The sequence below is a fragment of the Pan paniscus genome, chromosome 1 (assembly GCF_029289425.2).
Source record: "Pan paniscus chromosome 1, NHGRI_mPanPan1-v2.0_pri, whole genome shotgun sequence".
NCBI lineage: Eukaryota > Metazoa > Chordata > Mammalia > Primates > Hominidae > Pan > Pan paniscus.
In genome coordinates this window covers 182,158,435-182,179,740 of record NC_073249.2, presented here as the reverse complement: position 1 = coordinate 182,179,740, position 21,306 = coordinate 182,158,435, and the positions used below count along the sequence as shown (strand labels likewise).

General features: G+C 53.1%; 1 protein-coding gene and 1 long non-coding RNA gene across 7 annotated transcripts in view; one reads left to right on the top strand and one right to left on the bottom strand.

Annotated features, from left to right (window-relative positions):
• Positions 1-21,306, top strand: part of RNF220 (ring finger protein 220) — a 246,434-nt gene that overhangs the window by 223,986 nt on the left and 1,142 nt on the right. For 3 of the 6 annotated variants that reach the window (XM_003812810.8, XM_057299072.2, XM_057299074.2), the window contains exons 6-14: positions 3,062-3,104; positions 6,264-6,307; positions 6,749-6,881; positions 15,423-15,519; positions 15,720-15,806; positions 15,946-16,001; positions 16,135-16,213; positions 20,384-20,492; positions 20,606-20,680. In XM_003812810.8, the coding sequence (XP_003812858.1) occupies positions 3,062-3,104; positions 6,264-6,307; positions 6,749-6,881; positions 15,423-15,519; positions 15,720-15,806; positions 15,946-16,001; positions 16,135-16,213; positions 20,384-20,492; positions 20,606-20,680 (723 nt within the window). Of the gene's footprint in view, positions 1-2,578; positions 2,928-3,061; positions 3,105-6,263; positions 6,386-6,748; positions 6,882-15,422; positions 15,520-15,719; positions 15,807-15,945; positions 16,002-16,134; positions 16,214-20,383; positions 20,493-20,605; positions 20,681-21,306 lie in introns of those variants that run through there. The other 3 variants (XM_008965280.5, XM_057299070.2, XM_034963382.3) reach the window with 2 other exon arrangements.
• LOC129393338 (uncharacterized) lies at positions 5,957-17,686 on the bottom strand. Its single transcript, XR_008620139.2, has 2 exons — positions 16,085-17,686; positions 5,957-7,176 (listed from the first exon to the last, which is right to left on the bottom strand). It is a non-coding gene; the product is annotated as an uncharacterized LOC129393338 (long non-coding RNA).

The window sequence follows — 21,306 nt, the reverse complement described above, 5'->3', positions numbered from 1 at the left end:
AGCCCATAATCGAGTGATGAGGAAAGGCAGCTCTTGATAGGAGAAGATGCAAATAATTCTGGCCATATTTAATCTTTCACAATGAATCTGATTCCACTAGACTTGGAGTTTCTCCAAGGCAAGGACCTTGTCTTATCCTTCCTTTACTCAAACATTTATTTAGTACTGACTCATGTTCAGCTTAGTGTCCTTGCCTTCAAGGGGTTAGATTTGCAGATAGACAATTATGGTCCAGTGTCTTGAGTGCTATGACAGGAGTATAAATAAGTTTCTAGGAGCCAGGCACAGTGGCTCATGCCTGTAATCTCAGCACTTTGGGAGGCCAACGCAAGTGGACTGCTTGAGGCCAGGAGTTCAAGACCAGCCTGGGCAACATGGCAAAACCCTGTCTCTACTAAAAATATAAAATAAAAAAATTAATAATAAATAATACGTTTCTAGGATACTACAGTAGAAGGAGAAGAAAATCAGAGTAAGCTTCACACAGGAGGTAATGACTGAAAACGGACTCAGAGAAGGAACAGAAGTTCACTTGGCAGACAAGGAAGAAAGGTTACTCCAGATATAAAGACAACACTATGTAGAGAACATAGAGGTGTAACAGAATGATGTATCTGGGGACCTGCTAGCAGTTTGCTTTTGTTAGAAAGTAGAATGCAACGAAAGTTAGTAGGTGAAGCTGGAAAGCAACCCAGAGACTAGCTGGGTATCCCATCCCTTGCTCTTTACACAAGGCCTGGCATGTAGTAGTTGTTCAGCTATGTCGGATTTTTAAAGTCACTGAGCTAGGCCTTGAAAGCAGGGGGTATTGGTTTCTGGGGTTTTGTTTTTGTTTTTCATAGAGACGGGGTCTCACTATATTGCCCAGGCTGGTCTTGAACTCCTGGGCTCAAGCAATCCTCCTGCATTGGCCTCCCAAAGTGCTAAGATTAAAGGCATGAGCCTTGGTTTCTGGTTTGAATTCTCATTTACTTAGCCCCTGCTGACTAACTAACCCTCTTTATCATTACCTCACTTAAACCTCATAGCAACTGTATTCATCATGCCCAGTCTATTACCAAGGAAACAGGCCTAGAAAGAGGTGACTCTTCTAAGAACACATAAATTGTAAGTAACAGAATTAGGACTTGAACTTGAGTCTGTTTGGCCCTAAATCCGAGATTGTTTCCCAACCCATCACTGGGCTCAGGGCTTATCTCATAAAGTCTTTCTCCCGTTCCCGCTGGTGTCTCCTTCATGCAAGACGCTGTGCTGGGTAAATGGCTAGAGATGACCTCCCAAGTACAAGGGACAGATATGTAAACAAACAGTCAAAATATACATGATCAAAGAGAAGCAGTGGAACTGCGAAAACTCAGAGGAGGCATCAAACCCAGGCTTGGGGGACAAAACTAAGTCTTGCCAGAGTCCTGAAGGATGAACAACAGTTAACCAAGCAAGGGATACTGGAGGGCATGGAGGCTCTCTGGCCTGGAGTGCAGAGCATGGAGTGCTCTAAGAGCTAGTTAGCTCTGCAAAGCTGAGTGTCAGGAATGTAAAGGGAGAGAATAGGAGTGGGAGAAGAGTCTGGCAAGGCAGACAGGGAAGGCCTATATGCCTTGGTGGAGAACCAACTGAAGGATTTAAAGAAGGAGAGGGTCAATTTTGTCCAACAGATCACATTGTGTGTAGTGTGGAGGATGGGTTGCAGAGAGAGAAGCTAGAGACCAAAAGATGAGACGGGAACAGCTGCAAATTTAGAGAGCTCGTCAGATTATGTATGACTGGAGCACAACGACAACCAAGGTAGGTACAACCTTGGAAGAAGAACTCAGGGCTGACTTGCCTTTGCCCAGTGCCATGCTGGGCTCTGGGTTCACCCAAATAACTCACATACGGCCCCAACCCTGAAGTGGTCAGTCCACTGATAAAAACTTCACAAGCGATGATAACGGTGCAGAGATGAATGTACTCTTACACAAGGCAAAGCTATTTTTCAGTTAGACCTGGAAGGATGAGTAGGAGATACAGAGGTGGAGATGAGAAAATTAGCGACCTTTCAATGTACACTTTCAGGATCTAGAAAAGGATTGAGTGTGAGGGATGGAGAACGTGGGGTCCAGGACGAGTCTCAACTTTCTTCTGTGGGCACACCTGAGTAGATAGTGGCTTCCTCTTATGAACAGGGAAACCAAGAGGAAGGCCTCTATTTGGAGGATACTGAGTTCCATGTTGGCCATGTTGGCTGTGTGGGTATGCAGTGCCTATGGGAGCTCCAGGGGCCGTGCAGCAGACAGCTGACATGTTGGGAGTCCTCTGATAACAGAACTGGATGGCCTAGGGGTTGGGCGGGGATCGCCCACAGGCGATAGGGAATTCGGACGCCTTGTCCCCTGTAAAGCGCCCAACGCGATGCCTCTGCCCTAAGGGCAGCCGCGAGAAAGGCAGGCACAGGAGGCGGGAGCCGGGGCCGGGCGATGGGGCGGAAGGAGCCCCGCAGCGGGAGGGGTCGTGGAGTGGGGTGGAAGGACTTCGCAGCCGCTAAAGATTGGGTGGGTAGGCTTCACGGGCGGTGGGAGGGACCCCGGGGAGGCTTCTGCCGGTTGCTACCGGAGTACAAACGGCAGCTTCCTGGTCTCGGTCCGGTCGCCCCCGCCGCATTGTGAACTTTCACCCCCAGCGCGCGACGGCGGCAGATCACGTGATCAGGGCCAACATGGCCGCCGCCGCCGCTGGGAGCTGAAGTGCCGCCGCCGCCGGGCAGCCGGGGGGAATCCGCCCGCATCGCCGCCCTCGCCGGCCGGGCGGCCGTGGGGCCCAGAGCGCCGGAGGCCAGGGCTGGGGCGGCACCGCGCAGCGGCCACGGGGTCCCGTTAGAGCAGCGCCCGGCGGCTATGCCGAGAGCCCGGAGCGGCCGGAGGAGCAGAGGGGCCGGCGGGAGGGAGGAAGTAGGTTTGTTTACGGGCTGTTTGGGGCGGAGCAGCTTTGGTCGGGGGTCCGGTGCTGGGGCGGGGGCCAGGACTGCAGGCCGCGCCTGACGCTCTCTTTTCTTTTCTTGCATCTGCCCGCGATCTTCTCCCAGACCTTTCTGCGAGTACGAGCCAACCGGCAGACCCGACTGAATGGTGAGTCCTGCCCGGCCCCTCCCTCCGCCCCACCCCCGGCCTCCTCCCTCCCTCCCTCACTGCCTGCCGCTCCTGGCTTGCCTGGGTCTCTTCGACTTTGGGGCCCTTTGGCTTCTTCGCAGTCACGGCGCCTGAGTATGCGCAAACCAAAGCTGCCGCTCTCAGTTTCCCCGTCTGTCTAATGGAGGTATGGCGCCCAGCTCTTGCCCAAACCTCTCTAAAGGCCCTGAAGAACCCTGGGGGGGCAATAAGTGCCGGAGAATGAGGAACGAGCTACACAATTCTACTCGGGAGCTCAGCTTTGAATTTGCAAACTGCTGGGACCTCACTATACAAACCTGCAGGGCGCTGAGAATGTTTTTCTTCCAGTTTTTAATCAGTGCCCAGTAGTGTGAATACAGCCTCTCTGCTGAGACTTGACAATACAGTGAGATCTGGAGTTCCCACGGCAACAGGAACTAACTCATCCCAGGGCTCTTTGAGTTATCAGTCGGCCCACATTTCACAAAGGTGATCAGCGTGGGCTCGACAGCTCTTAGAGGCCTTCTCTGAAAGCAGGCCGTGTATGCACTACCTAGCAGCCCCCCTTTTGGATTCAAACCTCTTGAGCATTCCTGTTTGCTGAATACAATTGAATGATCCTAGCTTTTTGTGCTTACTGGGGTGTGGTATCTGGGGGGTGGCTGTAAGGGGTTTAGGGTCTCTGGGTCAGCTGGTAAGTGAGAGAGGCCATGGAGTTCAAGATCCCCAGCTCTTATCACTTGGTTTCTGCTGCCAGGCTGAGCCCTAGTCTGGAAAAGGGAGAAATTCATGATGGGCTGGCGCCATGTTAAGCACCATTCTCACAACGCCTCTGAGAAGAGTATTACACACCTTTTGTGAATAAGAAAACAGGCTCTGAGAGGTGAAAGTGGTTTGTTTAAAAGTACACAGCTGGGATGTAACTGAGCCATGATTCAATTGAAGTTTGTTTCCCACCAAAGCCCGTGTTTCTCCAACCATGCCATGCTACCTCCTTGGCAAATGCTGTGATTCTTCCTATTCGTACGTAGCCTCTGGATAGAGAACAGAACTTTCCCTACCACACTTTGGTAAGCTTAATTCAGGATTTAGAAGATGAATGGGAAGGTGAAAACCAAACCTGCCTTCCTTCTCTGAGAATTTGCAGATGAAGCCCAGTCCATCGGGGTGCTTTCCAGGGACAACAAGGGATCATCTGCTGGCCTGTGTGTCCTGATCAAGGAGCGCATCCAGTATTGTGCCTTTCTTGACCATTCCATGAGATTCGTTTCCTTAGTCATTGAACATTGTGGTATCATCAGCACCTTCTTCCCCAGGGAGGCATTCCCTTGGTGTAGGCATGGTAGGGAGGAAGCTTTGTGTTGGCACACTGCTCCTTACTACACTTCTAGAACTCTCAGGGTCCTTTGCTCAATGCCTTTCTGATGTTTCACGTCCATTCTCCATCCCAGCCCTGGCTCTAGAGTGTCAAGGCTACCTAAGTCTGAGATTCCAAGAGTTAGGGCAGCCAAAGTGAAGAGTTCTCGATCTGTGTCCACAAAGTCAAGTGAGGCACTAGGACACAGTCATGTCACCTATAGCGAAGACACAGGAAAGTGAAGAGATGGACTGGGCTACAGACCAAGTTTCCTCAAACTCCATGCCCAGTTCTGGCAGGATGGTAGCTTTCCTTTTGGTTTGGGTCTTTCTGGGGTTGCTCTGTTTTGGAGTTGGAGTAGCTCCCTGCCTCAGGCTCACAACAGGCAGGAGCTGGAGCCCTAGCACACTCACTGGGACCAGTCTTTGTTGATGCTGCTCAGTTAGGAGGTCCCCTTGAAACAGGAGGGCACTCTAGGTTGTGAAGTCAGTTCTGGTTTCCTATCTTGCCTTTGCCACTTTTTAGCTACTTGGACACGTACCTTGATCTCTCTAAGCTTTGGGTTTCTTCATCTGTTAAAATGGGATAATGCAATCTAGCTTCAGCAAGTGGTAGTAAATGAGCTACCTTGGGTAAGGTACTTGGCTGTGAGCCTGACACACAGTAGAAGCTTAAATTGTAACATAGCAGCTCTCACCTGTGTTCCCCTCCTAGATTGCATTCATGAGCTTCCCGTTAGGGTCACTGTCCATGAGAAAGTTCTTCCTGGCCCTGCTTTGGGGAACCTTTCCCTCCTTTGCTGGCTCTCCCCACTCCCCATCAGTCTGGTCCCAGAGTAGCCATCTCTGATCCTGCTGTGGCATTCTGGAAGGGACTAGAGGGAACAGAGTTTCTTGTTTTGACCCCTTCCTGCTTCAGTGACAGGAGGGCTACAGAGAGGGATTAGTGAGCTAATTAGAAATGATTGCATTGCTCAGCATTAATTAGCAGTGTTGTGGGCTTGCAGTGTGCACTTTGGAACTGAGCCCCCTGTGGGACAACATGGCAGGCAGCCCTCTGCCTCCAGGGCCTGCCAGCCCCTCTGTACTGATTAGAAATGATGGAACAGGTTCGGGTGGGCACAATAAGGGCTGCCTTCTCAGGGTTCCCTGAGCCTTCTGACCTGGCTGCCAAAGGTCTGACCCAGACCGTCTTACCTTTATGACTGGGCCTCAGTCTCCTCTTCTGTGAAATGGGATTAGTGGACCTCAGAGAAATTCTTCCTGATAAGATTCTAGGTGGGATGCTAGGAGCTGTACCTCAGGGCTCTTGGCCCAGGAACCAAAGAGGATTTAGCTGATGAGTGAACAGCAGGCCAAGTCAGGCCATCGGAGGGGTTAGGTTCTAGTCAAGAGATGCTCTTTAGAGTTGTATTTCCTGACACCAAAAGAGTTCATGGTCTTGGCCTTCTGGAGAGATACCTAGCAACATGGAGTGTCTTTGCTCATTGGACTTTTATTAAACACTGCAAATAGAAAGGTATGGGTAGACCTTGCACCAGCTGCAGCCAAAGAGTGGACTTACTCACTGGCTTAGTTAGCACCAGTCTCCTCCCCAGGTGCTCTTGGCAAAGCCCAGTCCCCAAAGGAGCAGGAGGTATTTCAAGATGAGGGCCAGATCAGGCACTGAATAAAAAGGCCAATGGCTGGCAAGAGGTCAGGATGTGTCAGCTCCACTGGGACCCTGGGGGCTGCAGTGACCGTCTGCTTGTTCTGTGCTTTGTTTTCGGTTTCCCCGTGCAGCTCGGATTGGGAAAATGAAACGGAGGAAGCAAGATGAAGGGCAGGTATGTCCCCTGTGCAACCGCCCCCTGGCAGGATCGGAGCAGGAGATGAGTAGGCATGTGGAGCATTGCCTTTCTAAGGTAGAGGGGCCATCACCACCCACCTTCCTTCCCCGCTCCCTTCCCCCGACACTAGCTGCTGACTGCCCCTGAATCTGTGGGCTCTTGGGGTCTCCATGTGGTCTCAGCAGCTTCTTCCCTTCTGACCACTGCTCTCTCCCTTTGCTTTCACTCTCACTCATTCCCTCCTTGGGCTCCAGCGGAAAACTATTGGGAAGAGGCCCAGGTCTTTGACCTCTAAATTGGTTTGCTTCAAAGGAGCCCTAGAGCTGAGGGCCCACTTGGCACACCACAGCTGGGGCTAGAGCTGTGCCTTCGTTGCAGACTGTGGGGAGCAGGTGGGGATGGCCTGGGCCCAGCATGATCCTGCTCTGCTCTTCACAGAGGGAAGGCTCCTGCATGGCTGAGGATGATGCTGTGGACATCGAGCATGAGAACAACAACCGCTTTGAGGAGTATGAGTGGTGTGGACAGAAGCGGATACGGGCCACCACTCTCCTGGAAGGTGGCTTCCGAGGTACAAGCAGCTGACACATAGACAGTGGCACTCTGGTGCCAGGCCTCTGCTGGGTATCCATCTGCTGGGAGCCAAGAGGCCGAGGCTGGTGGCTGGTCATCCATCCGTTCCACCACGTGGGGACTGCTGCTGGTGGGGCTCCTTTGTGACCGTGCTGCCTGCCTGTGATGTGCATATTAAAATGGATGTATTTGGGTGGGGAAATGGAATTGTGAGGCTGCAAGCTAGGAGTGACGAAGGGGGGCTCTCAGCTTCGGGTGATGCATTGAAGGTGACAGCCAAGCCGCGTTAGCACCTGCATAAAATATTAAAGGGACGGTTATGCATTTATCACTCCATCCCTCTTAAGGCTGATAAATGAGAATCCAGCAACCTGCTGTACACCTCCAGCACTGGGGGCCCTGAGGGCTTCCAGGCAAACACATTGGATTTTCCTCCTCCTCCTCTTCAGCCCTATGTCAGGGAAATCAGTTACAGAGGAGAGTGAGTTATGGCAAAATTTGACCTCCCATGAGCTTCATTGGTGAATCTAATTTTAGCTCTGATCCCATCCCTTCTCCCTGGGCGCCCTCTGCCCTGAAGCAAGAGGGGCCTGGGCCCAGCTGCTCCCTCCTTCCCTTGGGCTCTCCCCAGTTGCTACAAAGGAGTGTGCAGGGCCCTGCCCATCTCCAGTGCCCTCCCAGCTCCTTGGAAGAGCAAGGCTTGACACCCCCCACCAGGTCAGACAGCAGAATTGGTTGGGTGCCCAGGGTTAGTGACTTGTTAAACTCCCCAGCCTTGGGCAGGGGAAAAGGGGAGCTGTCTGCCTCTTGGCCTCCAGCTCTTCTCTCTTTCTGTGCACAAGCACAGCTGGTACTGCAGCTTGTGGTCATTAAGTGAGCCAATCTGCTTCCCGTCTGCCTCTCTCTCTGGGCAACACTTTTGGGAATACTGCTGTGTATGGTCCCTGGGGAATCTCACAGCAGCTGGGAAGAAGTTCTCTGCCTCCGTGGGGCCGTGCTACCTGGGCAGATGCTGAGGAGTGGTCTCTGCAGGGCCGTCCAGTGCAGACTGGTTCCACGAAGGGGCTAAGAGCCCAGATGAGACATTATGCCTCTGGGCGTCTCTCACATTACCCAGGTGTTTGGGGGCAAGCCAAAACATAAATCAGGAAGGTTAGTCAGATCAAACAGTCTCCCTGAGCCGGAGCTGGAGAGTGTTAGTTTGCCATTTCACTCATCCCGTACTGGAGCCTTCGAGTATCTGAGGCCCTAGAAGAGTGAGCAGCAGGGCTGACGACTGTCCCAGTTGGACACATGGGTGTCGGATGGCAGCCACACAGGGTCAGTTTCAACGTGCTGCTCTGGTTAGCTTTGTTGGCAGCTGCAACTGCTCACATCCTCCATTGCTGTGGCAACTTCTTAGGTTCCTTGGCACAGACCTGGACCTGATGGCTTCTGGGCACCAGACAGGGCTTATGGAGGATAAAGCTGCAAAGGGCCTGCTGATTTGACAAGAGTATTTCCCCTGTGCCGGGATGCACTTGCAGAGCAGTGTGAGGGGCTCTTAGGCCCCGGGCGGGTATCCGTTTTCCCTGAGTGTTTACACTGTGAGGTTGTTCCTTTCAAGAATTCCTGAGGGGAGTTCAAAGGGGGCTTTTCTTTGAGCGATTTGGAGAGCGAGAATGAGAGTGAGACTTGAAGAGGGAACAGGGGCCGGAGGTGCCTTTATCTGCAGAGAATTGCTCCAGCTTTCCTGATAGAAGCTGCTGCCGCCTCTTAAACAGCTTAGTGCAGTCAAAAGACAGGCAGACTTGAAAGGCTGTTTTACAGCGAGATCAGCGGGGGCCACGAGGCAGAGAGCGGGGCGCAGTGGAGCGGAGGAGGCTGAGGCTCCTCAGTGGGGGGGCTATCAAAGGGAGGCCCTGGCTGATCCCTACTGCCTCTGCCCCCAAAACCCTGTCTGCAAAAGCTGGCCATCTGTCAGCCTACCCTCCCTGGCCAGGACTGATAGGCCCTAACTCTTGGGGGGTTGGGTGTGGCCTCGCCAGGCGGGCTGGTGTCAGTGCAGCGCATTGATCGCCCGCCGGGCGGGCCGGGCTGCAAGCCGGGCAGCGCGTGCTTAATGTGATTGAAAGGCAGTTAAAATGGCGGTGACCTTTTCAGGAGGAATTAGATTGCCTGCCAAGACCGGTTAGAGGGAGTGATAACGCCAGCTGAAGAAGCTGCCCAGCCGACTTCAGAGAGAAGGAGGCAGAGGCAGGATGAGCAGGCGAGTGGCGAGGCCCATTTAAACTGTGCTGTGCGTGCTGACAGAACAGAGATTGCTGTCGTTGTTAGATATGAAAGAAGTGAAGAATTGCAGATAAGTTCCTGTATCCGATCACCCCCATCCCTCCTCCCAGACTAGGGCCTCTTCTTCATCCTCAGCAAAGCTTCCCACCAGGCCCCTGGAGGTTGGTCTGATGGATCAGATCGGTTACCTCAAATGTAATCTGCTGTGGGAAGCAGTGAACGGGCAAGAGTTTTGGTGGAGACACTTGGCTGAGGGCAACAGGCCTTAGAGATGGGGACCTGTGGTTACTGAGGAGGAGCTCCAGATATCTCAGGCCTGGGAGTACTCGGATTGATATTTTAGGACAAAATTAAAAAGCAGACAGAGCAGGTGAGCACTGAGGTAGGTCCCACTGGAAACAGATTTTTGAAAAGACTAAAGGAAATAGGTATTACTTCAAGAAAGTAAGTTGGAAGGAATTTTTGCTGCCTAGGAGGCACTCTGACCTTCCCAATTCTAGAAGAAATACTTAAGCTGTGTGTCTAAGTTGTTGATTGTCCTTTCAGAACCATAGATTTTCTAACCTGCTACTGCTCTTTACATAAAGGACAGCACACAGAGCCTAGTGCGCCACCAACATTCCACTAAAAGAGATCCGCAGTTAGGGAGAAAAGATGTTTTTCTTGGGTACCATGCCAAACCTGGGCAGAGCAAGGGGCTTCTAGGCTAGAGAAGCAGACTACAGGGGAACCTAACTATACAGCCCTTAAGACAAGCCTGCTTCCACCTGTAGTCTAAGGAGGTGTGTGACTAAGGAGCCATGCCTTTCCTCTCCTGTCCTCCATCCAGCTCCTGGATCCTGGAGAAGAGACCTATAGTGGTGAACTGTGGTCCCTCCTGTGTGTTGGTTGCCAGTGAGAGTTCACCCAACTGCATTAGGGAGCCCAGAGCTCCTCATATCTGGAAGGGACATGCTGGAAAGAGGACATGGGAATGATTGGTTTCAAATAAGGTGGCAATGATGTGGGCACAAGAGTGGTGAGATGGAGAAATTTCCCAGGAAGCTTCACAGGAAATGGAAGCCTGCAGCTGTATCTTTAAGCCCTGGCGGTGACTGCATTGCTACAATCCAGCATGAAGCCCCTCTGAACCAAACAGGAGGAGTGGGTAGGGAAAAGAAGGGTGTTAAGACAGTCAGCAGTGCAGGGTCTTTGTCCTGCTCAGTTCCTGGCCTGAAGCGTTTCTTATCTTTCATGAGTTCCTTACATTTAAGCCGGTTCCAAGTAGCTGGATGAGAAGTCGTGAAGCAAACAGGCAGAGCAGCTGTGGCACAAATCTTTTCTCTTCTTTTCTTTTCTTTTCTTTTCCTTTTTATTTATTTATTTATTTTTGAGACAGAGTCTCACTTTTTCACCCAGGCTGGAGGCTAGAGTGCAGTGGCACGATTTTGGCTCACTGCAACCTCCACCTCCTGGGTTCGAGAGATTCTCCTGCCTCAGCCTCCCGAGTAGCTGGGATTACAGGCATGTGCCACTACAACCAGCTAATTTTTGTATTTTTAGTAGAGACGGGGTTTCACCATGTTGGCCAGGCTGGTCTTGAACTCCTGACCTCAGGTGATCCACCCACCTCGGCCTCCCAAAGTGCTGGGATTACAGGTATGAGCCACCACACCCGGCCTGGCACAAATCTTTTATCTGGCTATTTCTTGATAAAACTTCAGCGCCAGAAGTATGGGGCAAGGGGGTAAGAGGTGTTGTAAGCCCCAGGGCATGGGCACATAGGCCTTGCCCTAGCTGCTGCCTTCTTTGGTGTGCTAGTTCTCAAAAGAAGGGAGCCCCAGGTGCTAAAAATGTCCCCCAGTGCAGCTCTGCTGTTGGTCCAGCCAGTGACAGATGTTGGAACAGCACACTGCTGGAGGCGGTCTTGGAGTGGAGAGGGTTGGGCTGCTGCCTTGTGACTCCCTACCATCTTTAGTTATCTCTGTCGCCTGTTGGGAGGGGTGAGGAGAGGTGGCAAGGAGCAAGGCACCTTCTGTCCCCCGTGGCAACTGACGGGATTTAATCGCCTTTTGGAACACAATTGTTAAGCTAGGACAGAGGGAGTGCAGGCAGAAGGAGCAAGTATCAATGGTTTTAAACGGCGTCTGTCTCTCTGCGTCTCTCCTGACGTGAGGCAGTGAAACGCGTTATCGAGGAGGCCCGGAAAGTGGCTAAGTGCGTTTGACACACGCCAACTCCCTGCCTCCACACTGGATAATTGCATTGTCAACTGTTCAGCGAGGTGGCAGGTGACACTGCAGGCCGATTGATTGTCCCGCATCGCAGCTCCCCAGACTGTCAGCTCCCCAATCGATGGCGTTTACACAAGACACCGTAACTGCATCTGTAACTAATTCCAGTGTAAAACTCGCCGGAAGCTGCTGCCCCTGCCCTCCGTGTTGGAGAGCGCAGGCCTCTGGAGGGCCCCGAGACGTTTCCTTTCTCCCTGGGCTCTGGTTTTGTTGGGAGCAGCAGGTGAGGAAATCGATGCCTCCTTTTTTGTGGTTTCAGGTTCCAGGACGATACTGCCCCCAGTAAACGGGCATCTCCAGTTTCTCAATCGATCATCTGATCAATTGATTAAATTAACACTGATTTTTTTTTTCTCCCTTCTCAATAACCCAGGAAGAAATGAGTTTATGGGAGAAGGGTCGTTTTTATAAAACGTAGACCTGTGTTTCATTTCTGCACTTAACTCTCTCCCTCTTTGTTGCTAAGTTTTCACTGTGAGGAGAAGGATTTTTTTTTTGCACTGCCCACCCCGCCAGGAATGGACAACTCTGGCACCACCCTGCTGGGTATCATTGACCATCAGGCTTAGGTTGCCTATGGGTGGGGGCTCAGGCCTTTATGCCACTTTAAGCTGGGGCAGAACTGTAGCAAGAGGCCCTCCCTGGTGACTGAAGGGTACTCTGGGCCATCTTGGAGGTCCTGGGGGCTGAGTTCCTTCCCTAGATAGCAGTAGTAGGAGTGGCAGCTTGCCTGTTATCGCTGGAGCTACATGGAAGAGGAGCCAGAGACTTGGAAAGGAGCTGTCTGTGCCATCTTGCCTCTGAGTACTGGCTTGGGATATTCCAGCAGCTGAGAACATCAAACGACTGTGGAGCCTTCCTCTCCAAGCGGGAGGGGGGGCAAGCTGGCGGGGGCGCTGTCTGCATAAAACGGCTTTATGGCCGTTTCTTTTTATTATGATTCTGCCAGAAGTCAGCAAGTGACATTTCATTAAGAAAATAAAGTTTAATGTGCTGGGAAAGAGGTTGGAGCAGGCTGGGGCAGCACAAGAGTGAAATTGGCAGCAGCAGCCTGTTCTGAACACCTGTGGGGGTAGGGAGAGGTTCCCAACATCTGTCTCAGCTGGAGGATGGGGTCAGGGTCAGAGTGAATGGCTCAGACCAGAGGCAGAGGCCTTTTCTTTGGCAAACAAAGTGTGTCGTGCTGTCCATCCTGCCTCACTGGCCAGAGGAACAGAAAGCTGCTGCCCGGCTGGGAGCTGGGATCTGATAAGGAAAATTGTATCCTGAGAGATTTCTCTAGGCCACCAGCTAACTAGGACCTAATAGAGCAGTGTCGCCAATGTTTAGCCAGTACTGCTGGGGTGTGCTGTGTGGCACCAGCCATCAGCCTGGCCAGCTCTGCTGGGTGATGCTGAGATCACAACAGTGAGTCAAACTTGGGACCCTTGCAGCTTCCACTCTGGTGAGGGACAGTGACAATAGGTGGTAATAAATATGATTTTGGAGTTACACAGGATTCTGGGTGGACACCAGGGAAGGGACACCTGTGTATAAGAACCTGGGAAGCCCCATCTGCCACGCAGAGCACCATGAGGATAGGGATCAGATCTTGAAGCTCTCTATTCTCAACATGGAACCAAACAGAGGATGAGCCCAATAAAGGTTGAAAGAATGGCATTGAGGTGAGAGTTCTTTCCTTTAGCAGGGATTTAGAGAGCAGCTGCTCTGTGTGGGCACTGTGAGTTAATGGTAGGAGGCATGATTGGGCTGAGTCAGACTTGCCAAAGGAGCAGGCATGTGTATTGTAGACCAGGAGGGAGAAGGTTCTAGGCAGAGAGCAGGAGGTGCGGAGGCATGGGGGCATGAGAAAGCACAGGATTTGGGAGACCACAGTAGCTCTGTTTAATGGAGTATGAGTCCTGGGCCAGGCATGGTGGGCAGTAAGACTACAGAGAAAAGGACTTCAGGCTACAGGGCTGCTTTCTGCGTTGAGAAGCTGGGGCTTTTCCTGGCAGCTTTGGGGTACCCTGTTTTCTCTGCTTTGCCATGGAGCCATATTGGACTCACATGTGGTGCCAGGGTTCTCTGCTTTCCACTTATAAGGCAGGGCTAGGCAGGGCCAGGCCGAGCAGAGGATGTGAGGCCAGCTGCTGAGCTGCATGTACTTGGGGAAGGGGGGTTGGCAGGGCTTGGGTGCCGCAAGCTGTAAGTGAACCTGATAGCTACATTCTGATTGATGGTGGAGTTTGTCTCCCAAACTGTCAGATGGTTTATGGAGGTGCCACTCACCCACAAGGCGGGAATTGCTTGTCAGGACACCTGGCCGTGAACAGGAGACAGAGCTGTAACTTGGTGTTTTCTCAGCTTAATGGCCCTGCTGCTGACCTGACCTGCCTGCTGCCCCAAGTGTGTCAGTGCCTCAGGGTAGAGGGCAAATGAGGACTGTCAGGGAGAGGTGGAGTCCAGGCTGTGCCCAGCATCTTTCCTTCCCGATGCTGCTTACCTTTGGGATTGGTGGTGTCTTTGTGAGACCAGAGACTGGTGGAGTAGAAGGGAGAAGGATCAAGACTCAGTGTTTTTCAGGGCTTGAAAAATGGAGAACATTCCAGATGGAGTGAATAGCATGAGCAGGGGTCTTAAGAGCAGCATATACAGGCTATGTTTGTGGTTTGGTGAGCAGCCTGTGTGTGCACATGCATGGGGTTTACAGAGTGAATTAGTAGAGAGCAAGAGTAAAGACATAGATGGACCCAGATCTTCATGGATCTGGCTGAGGAGCCTGGGCTTGGTTGTGCATGCAGTGGGAAGCCATCAATGGTTTTGGAGCAGGAGGAAAGGTGGTCAGAACTCAGTGGTAAGCAGAATGAAGGAACAGATAAGAGGCCTGAGGACCCCCTACAAGACATACCCTAATGAGAGTATAAGGACCTGAGAGGAAAGAGTGGACAAGCAGAAATGTCTGAAATCATCAGGCAGATACTGAGCTGCTTCCTCACTTCTTTAAGGATTTCCTTGCTGATCCCAGTAGCCACAGAGTCTCACATTCTTTTGTCCCTGGCAGGGCTGTGCTGGCTAGTGAGGTGTGGTCTGAGACCCACCAGGAGGAAGTGGGGAGCTGGGGGGAACAGCTCTATAGCACTTGACCCTAGGCTATCAGGAAGGGTGGTCCTGGATGTCAGAGAGATCGCCTGGCAGGTGAGCAGGCCTGGTGTAGGCCCAGCAGCTCGCCCCTCCCTCTGAGCTGAGAGTCCGTCTGTGGCTGTGCCAGATGCACCTCAGGGGTCAGCCACTTGCCTGGCCCATGGCCTGGCCTCCGCTCAGCCTGGTTGCCTTCATGGACTGCTTTGAGAAGTAGGTGTGCATGCCTGTCCTCCCTCGTCTGTCCCTTCTTAATCCCTTTATAACTGCACTTGTCCAGGAATCTGGGCTGAGTGAGGTGGAGATGAATAATTAATGTCAGGCGCTTCAGACACCAAATATTTGAACAGCTGCCTGGTGTTTTTGCTGGCAAGGACCTAGCGGCCAAAATCAGGATGTTGGCCGGGGGTCCCACTCTGTGGCTCTGATTGGCCTTAGCCAGCCTGTTCTCTCCTCTGATGGACTTGTCAGGCTGGATAATGGGGCATAGGGGAGGCCCCACTCTTTTCCTGTGAAATTCCTAGACCTGAATTTTTCTGTCCTCTTACTGTTCTTCCTAGACCTGGAAGAGAGGTGGACAGCAGGCCTGGGCTGAGTGTCCCCCGAGGACGTGACATAATATATGAATGGGCTAGTTTATGAGCAGAGACCACTTGGAGCAGCATGCAGTAGCAGAGAAAGATGAGGTTTGCAGAGTGAAGGGCCTGAAATGTCAGGGTCAGGGGCACTGAAGTATCTGGCTCTATACATCCCAGGCCCAGGTTTCCCTCTGGGCCTTATCAGGTCCAAAGCCTAACCCCTACCTGGAGGCAACAGGAGGGGCACCCTTGGCCTCGTCTTGTCCCCAGGCCCTCCTCACACCCTGCTTCCCACAGGCTCTGGTTTCATCATGTGCAGCGGCAAAGAGAACCCGGACAGTGATGCTGACTTGGATGTGGATGGGGATGACACTCTGGAGTATGGGAAGCCACAGTATCCTTGGAGCACTATGGGGGCTGGTGGGGCTGATAGGGCAGGCACAGGGAATAAGAAAAGTAGCTCTTCTAGTATTCACCTGCACCACCCCCCGGGCCAGAGTCTCAGCTTTGGCCAGGAGGGCCATGCTCTCCTGAGGATTCAACCCTCATAGCCTGCTGCAAACTAGGATCCATTGTCCTTGACCACCATGCCAGATACACGGAGGCTGATGTCATCCCCTGCACAGGCGAGGAGCCTGGTGAAGCCAAGGAGAGAGAGGCACTTCGGGGCGCAGTCCTAAAGCAAGTGTGGGCACAGGCTTGGGCGGGTGGAGCAGAGAAACAGGAAGCCCTGAGGCAGGGGTTAACGCAGTACTGACCCTCAGGGCTGTCCTGCCCGCCTTCAGGCCTCACTTTGTTCTTCCTCCCTCCTTTCCTCCAGTGGCGGCCCTCCCAGCACGCGCATCACACCTGAGTTCTCTAAATGGGCCAGTGATGGTAAGTCCTGCCCCAGGTTAGGAGTAATGGGGGAGAGGGGGTATCCCTGGATGGTGGTGACTGACTCAAGCCCAACCCCTCACCTGTGCTGCCCAGTCTGGCCGGAGTGTGAGTTGCCCCTCTGTCCCAGCAGAGATGCCATCCACCAGCAATGGTGAAAGCAGCAAGCAGGAGGCCATGCAGAAGACCTGCAAGAACAGCGACATCGAGAAGTAAGTGTTTGGCCGGGAGAGGGCCCTGGGACCACAGTTCAGTGGGAGGAGGGGGCCTTTGCTAGCAGGAAGGCCTGCTGCCAGGGCTTCTGGCCCTCCCAAGTGCAGCTCAGTGCTGCTGCCCTGGGCACACAGCCGGCAGTGGAGCCCAGCTGGTGCTAAGCGTGACTCTGTGAATTGATCACTGGGCCACGGCCCCGGAAGCCTTGGCGGTGGGAGGAGCAGTCCACCCGCCTGCCTGCCTGCCTGCCCGCCTGCTGCGGCGGCCTTCGCCCGGGGAATGTGATGTATGGCCGCCCAGCCCAGCCGGCACACTTGATTCATCTCCAGTTTCTGTTTCTTAATCGGGAGCTAAATTGGTTTCATTTTTCTTGTCCCGGGTGGCACTCGCAGTGGATTTTAGGCAGGAACATTGGGTATCATCACTTCTGGTAGGAATTTTTGGCCTGGGTTCTCTGGCAGAGGAAAAGGGATCCATTAGCACTTTGCCCAGGGCTGAGCAACCCCTGGCCTGGATCCCTGGGAACCACAAAGATTTGATATCAGCTGGGCATCTTCCTGCCTTCCCAGAAGCCCAAGGAAGGCCAGTTCTGGCCTCAGGAGATGGCATTGTCCAGTCTAGGCTGCCTGGTGCTGCTGCCATTGGTCATTGCTTAACTCCAGTACCCACCCCACCTTCTGACTGCAGGCTAGATTGCCTGGGGTTAAAAGGCAGCCTCTTCATTCCAGGGCCAGTGTTCCATCTTTGCCTCCTGCCAGGAGAGTGGATTGGAGGCCGGTGCAGGGCCGGGTCGGTGGCCCAGGGTCACCTCCCATTTGTTTCCCTCCATTTTGTGTTGTCATAAATTCATTCCAGCCCGTTGTGGTTGATCAGTTTATCTCGGCCGGGGCTGCGAGTGCTGCTGGCATGATGTATGGGCCGCGGCGCAGGGCTCGGCTGCCCATGAATCACCGCAGCTGCTCCGTGTCAGCGCCGGAGCGGGCCGTACGGGTTCGGCGCAACCAGCTTGTGGGGGGGAGGAATGACGTATGGATGTTTATTTAATAATTCTCTCCTACTCCAGCTGAGCAGGGCGGGCGGGGTTGTAAGGGGCACCCACCCTCGTCTGGAGGGGCTGCTCATAAATCAGAAAGACAAGATCATTAATCAGGGATGGCGCCCGAGGGGGAGGTGGGGGCAGAGCCAGTGGCTTCCATGAAGGTACAACCCACCCAAGGCTGGGGGGAGCCAGGATTTCTGTCCCACCTGTGTGAGCACAGGCACCCGTAGGCAGGGATCTCTATGATGAGGTGGAGACTGGCTCAGTCATGTGCAGAGCTCTCCACTGGGTCTGGATCTGCTGAGACTGGGGCCCATCAGTCCCCGTGATTTCTCTATTTCTTGCCCTAGATCTGTTTTACTACTCAGGGAAAAGGAATGGTAGGATGCCATGGCTCCTCCAGGAATCTCCCCACCCCATGCCCTGGAGGGACTCAGGAATAGCTCACAGCCAGCCTGGACCAGGGGTTGGAGGCTTGGGTATTTCGCCAGAGCCAAGATTGGAGGGCAGGTGTGTGCTGAGCACATCCAGGATAGGTAGGCTCTGGAGTTGGCTATTGGCCTTCAGTGGGGCCTTGTAGCTCTTGGAGATGGCATGGGAAATGGCTTCATTCTCTCCTGGCCTCATCCTTCTTTGCCATTCCAGCTCTAGTTCTCTGATTTGGGGTTTGGGAGTTAGTTCTCCATTCTGGGGTAGGCTGCCCCCAGCTGCAGGCCTTAGTTTCCCCATCTTTGACATAACTATATAGGACTAGGCAAATTCTCGCTTAGTCCTTGGAGTGGAAGGGAGCACAGCTACAAATCCTTGTCTCCTTATCAGGAATTTACCTGTAATCCAGATGGGGATGGCACATATGGCATTGTGCAAAATGCCAGGGAAGGAGCCTGCTATTTGGAGGCTTGTGAGGAGGAAAGGGATGGTAAAGGCTTCCAGAGCCAGAGAGCTAAATGGAAGCCCCCAGGGAATCAGCCAGTACCAGGAGGAAAGAGTCAGAGCCTTTCTTGGCATCCCTGGAAAGAGGCAAGGCAGAGGGAATCATGGACCCTAGGGTGATGGATTTAAGTGTCCCTGATACAAGGACACAGCCACTAAGGAGTCATGCTCTGTGTTGCTGCTAGCTCCCCAAAGGAAAAAGGCCAGAGATTGAAGTATTGCCCATGAAATGGGACCACTACCCTCCCTGCACTCCCATTACCACTCACATCCAGCAATGACAGGCCACCTGTAAGCTCTCAAGCTTCCTGAGCCAATTGTCTCCCCTAAACTGCAGAACAGGTGCCCCCAGGAGACTGTCCTTGCCCAAAGTCCACGTCCCTTATGATTCCCCCGCCTCAGTCCAGCCTCTGCTTCCTGATTGAGTACATCTGTGAAACCTGAGCTGTTCGTACCCCACTCTTCCAGCATCCTCAGCAGCTTCCTGCTGTCCACGAGATAAACTTCAGCTCCTTCAGGTGTGGCATTTGAGGTCCTCTTGCATGCCATCTCCTTTCTTACTGTAGCACTTTGCCTACATGTGGGCCTTCTAGCCAGACTGGGCTCTTGGGCCTCTTGGCCTCTGTTTCTGCTGTTCCCTTGGCCTGGAGCCCCACCTCCTCCTGGGTGTAGCCAGTATAGTCATGGTCAATCACACAGTTATTAGTTGATCATGGAATCAGTCTGCCAGGTTTGAATCCCATCTCCCTGACTCTGTGGGGACCTTGAGCAAGCTACTTAATCTTTCTGTGCTTTAGTTTCTTTGTATATAAAATGGAGATATTAGAATCTTCTCATGGGGTTTTTGTGAGGTGTAAATAAGATAATTATCAATCCCTCAGTACAATCTCTGGCATTTAGTAAGTGCTTAATAAATTTTAGCTATTTTATTTGTATTATCATTATTACTCCCTAAGGCCAGTCTCCTATACCATCTTTTCTACTTTTCCAGGAAGCATTCTTCTCCATCTGTGAGCTCCCCTGGATCCTGTTCATTTGTTTTAGGAGGGTGGGAAGGTTCCTTGAGAGAGTCCTAGCTATTCCCTGTTCAGCACTGCAGCCCAAGGAGTCCTGGAAATGCAGGAGGGACCTTCGGGTGCAGGGCTTGGCCCACACACAGGACTACCAGGGCATCTGATATATCTAGGAAGTAACAAGGAGCCCTGGAGGCAGGCCAGGCCTGTGGCAAAGGGACCTAGATCATGTGGGACACGCCCAGTTCCTGCATCTGTCCCCCTCTCCCTGGAGTTTGGATGGGCCCTTTCTTCAGCAGGTGTTTGCTCACGTCCCATGCCTGAGGTGGGGCTCTTGGCCATAGTCAGTATTGGTGGAGTGAACAGCCCGCCCTCAGGGAACCCATACTCAGGAACTTTACACTGCTGTGGTGGAGTTCACACGGGGGGCTGTGAGAGCCACTGTGCAGTGCTGGCTCAGGGGTCTGGAAAAGGCTTCTGGGAGGGCATGGGAACAAAACTAGATCTGAATGATGAGGCAGAGCTAGTGAGTCAGGCGAGGGGGTACAGAGGGATCACAGTGCAGAGGCCAAGGCAGTGAAAAAGGTGGCGTGGATGGTGACACATAGGAGTCGAGCATAAAATGCGTGGCAAGGTCCTCAGGGGTACGGCGGGCTGGGGCTGGACCAAGGAGTGTAGTGGAGCTCTCTACTCCAAGGGGGACATTGGAATGTTGGAAGTCACACCACGAGAGATTTGCGTTGAGAACATAAATTCTTCTAGGCGCTGGGAGAGTGGAATGGAGATGAGGGGCCTGGAGGCAGAAAGGCTGTCTGGAAAAAGTTAGTGGTGGAATTGGTGGAAGACATCTGAGAGCCTGGACTCGTGGTGGTGAGGAGAGATGCCGGAGATACTAGGAGAGATGACAGATTTGGGTTGTTGGGAAGACTGCGAAGGAGTGGTTGAAAATGGTTCCCTGGTATCTGGTGTAGAAATTCATCCGAATGGGAATGGAGGAATAGAGAGGGTGAGGAGTTTAGTTCTGGAATGTGGAATTTGCAGATTGAGGTTATCAGAGAAAGGGGGCAGGCAGGGATGCCTAGGGGACATTTATGTATTTGGTTCTGGAATTCAAGGGAGGCGTAGGCTGGAGGTGCAGATGAGAGATGCCAGCCTGCTACCCAACCATGCCTTCCTTTTTACAGAATCACCGAAGATTCAGCTGTGACCACGTTTGAGGCTCTGAAGGCTCGGGTCAGAGAACTTGAACGGCAGCTATCTCGTGGGGACCGTTACAAATGCCTCATCTGCATGGTGAGTAGAAAAGAACCTAGGGGTGCCCTTGGTCAGGCTTCCACGCCCTCTGGGGGAGTTGGAGAGGGTGGGCCTACCTCAGAGTGACCCCTTCTCTGCCCCCTCCTCCCTAGGACTCGTACTCGATGCCCCTAACGTCCATCCAGTGTTGGCACGTGCACTGCGAGGAGTGCTGGCTGCGGACCCTGGTGAGGTGGCATGGGGGTCGGGGAATGGGAGGCCGCTCCGGGCACTGCCCAGATGTCTGTGCTTATGCCTGAGCCTGCCTGGGGGAAGTGGGGAGCATGGCGCAAAGGAGAACAGAGCCAGGAGCCAGGATATTTACCCGCAGGATATCTACCCCCAGGCTCGCTGCCTCTCCTCCCCAACTGCAGGTTTAGGAACTTCTCCCCCTCCATGAGTTCACTGCATTCTCCCTTCCCCGCCCCGGTCCCCGAAGGCCCACTGCATCACACAGACTGGTGAGGCCTGGGGTCAGGAGGAGGCTGGCTGTAGGTAAACAGGACCAGGGCCTTGGCCCCTCCCCCTCCCATTACTAAGCTCCTTCTGCTCCTGCCCCTGTTCTTCGCTCAGGAGCAGCCATTAAAATGTCGCCCGGAGACAGCAATAAAAGGCTCGGACGTGGGCTCTGTGTCCTGATCAAAGGCCGCGTGTAATCTCGTTAGGGCTGCGGCTGCCACAGCTGGACCCAGCCTTGTTCTCATTACTGGGGCTCCTGCTGCGGGGCTGGCCAGGCGGTTTGATCCTGGCGTCCCCCCAACACAGGAGCGTGCCTGCCTGCTCACAGAAGCTGCCTATGCGTCCCCAGCCTGGG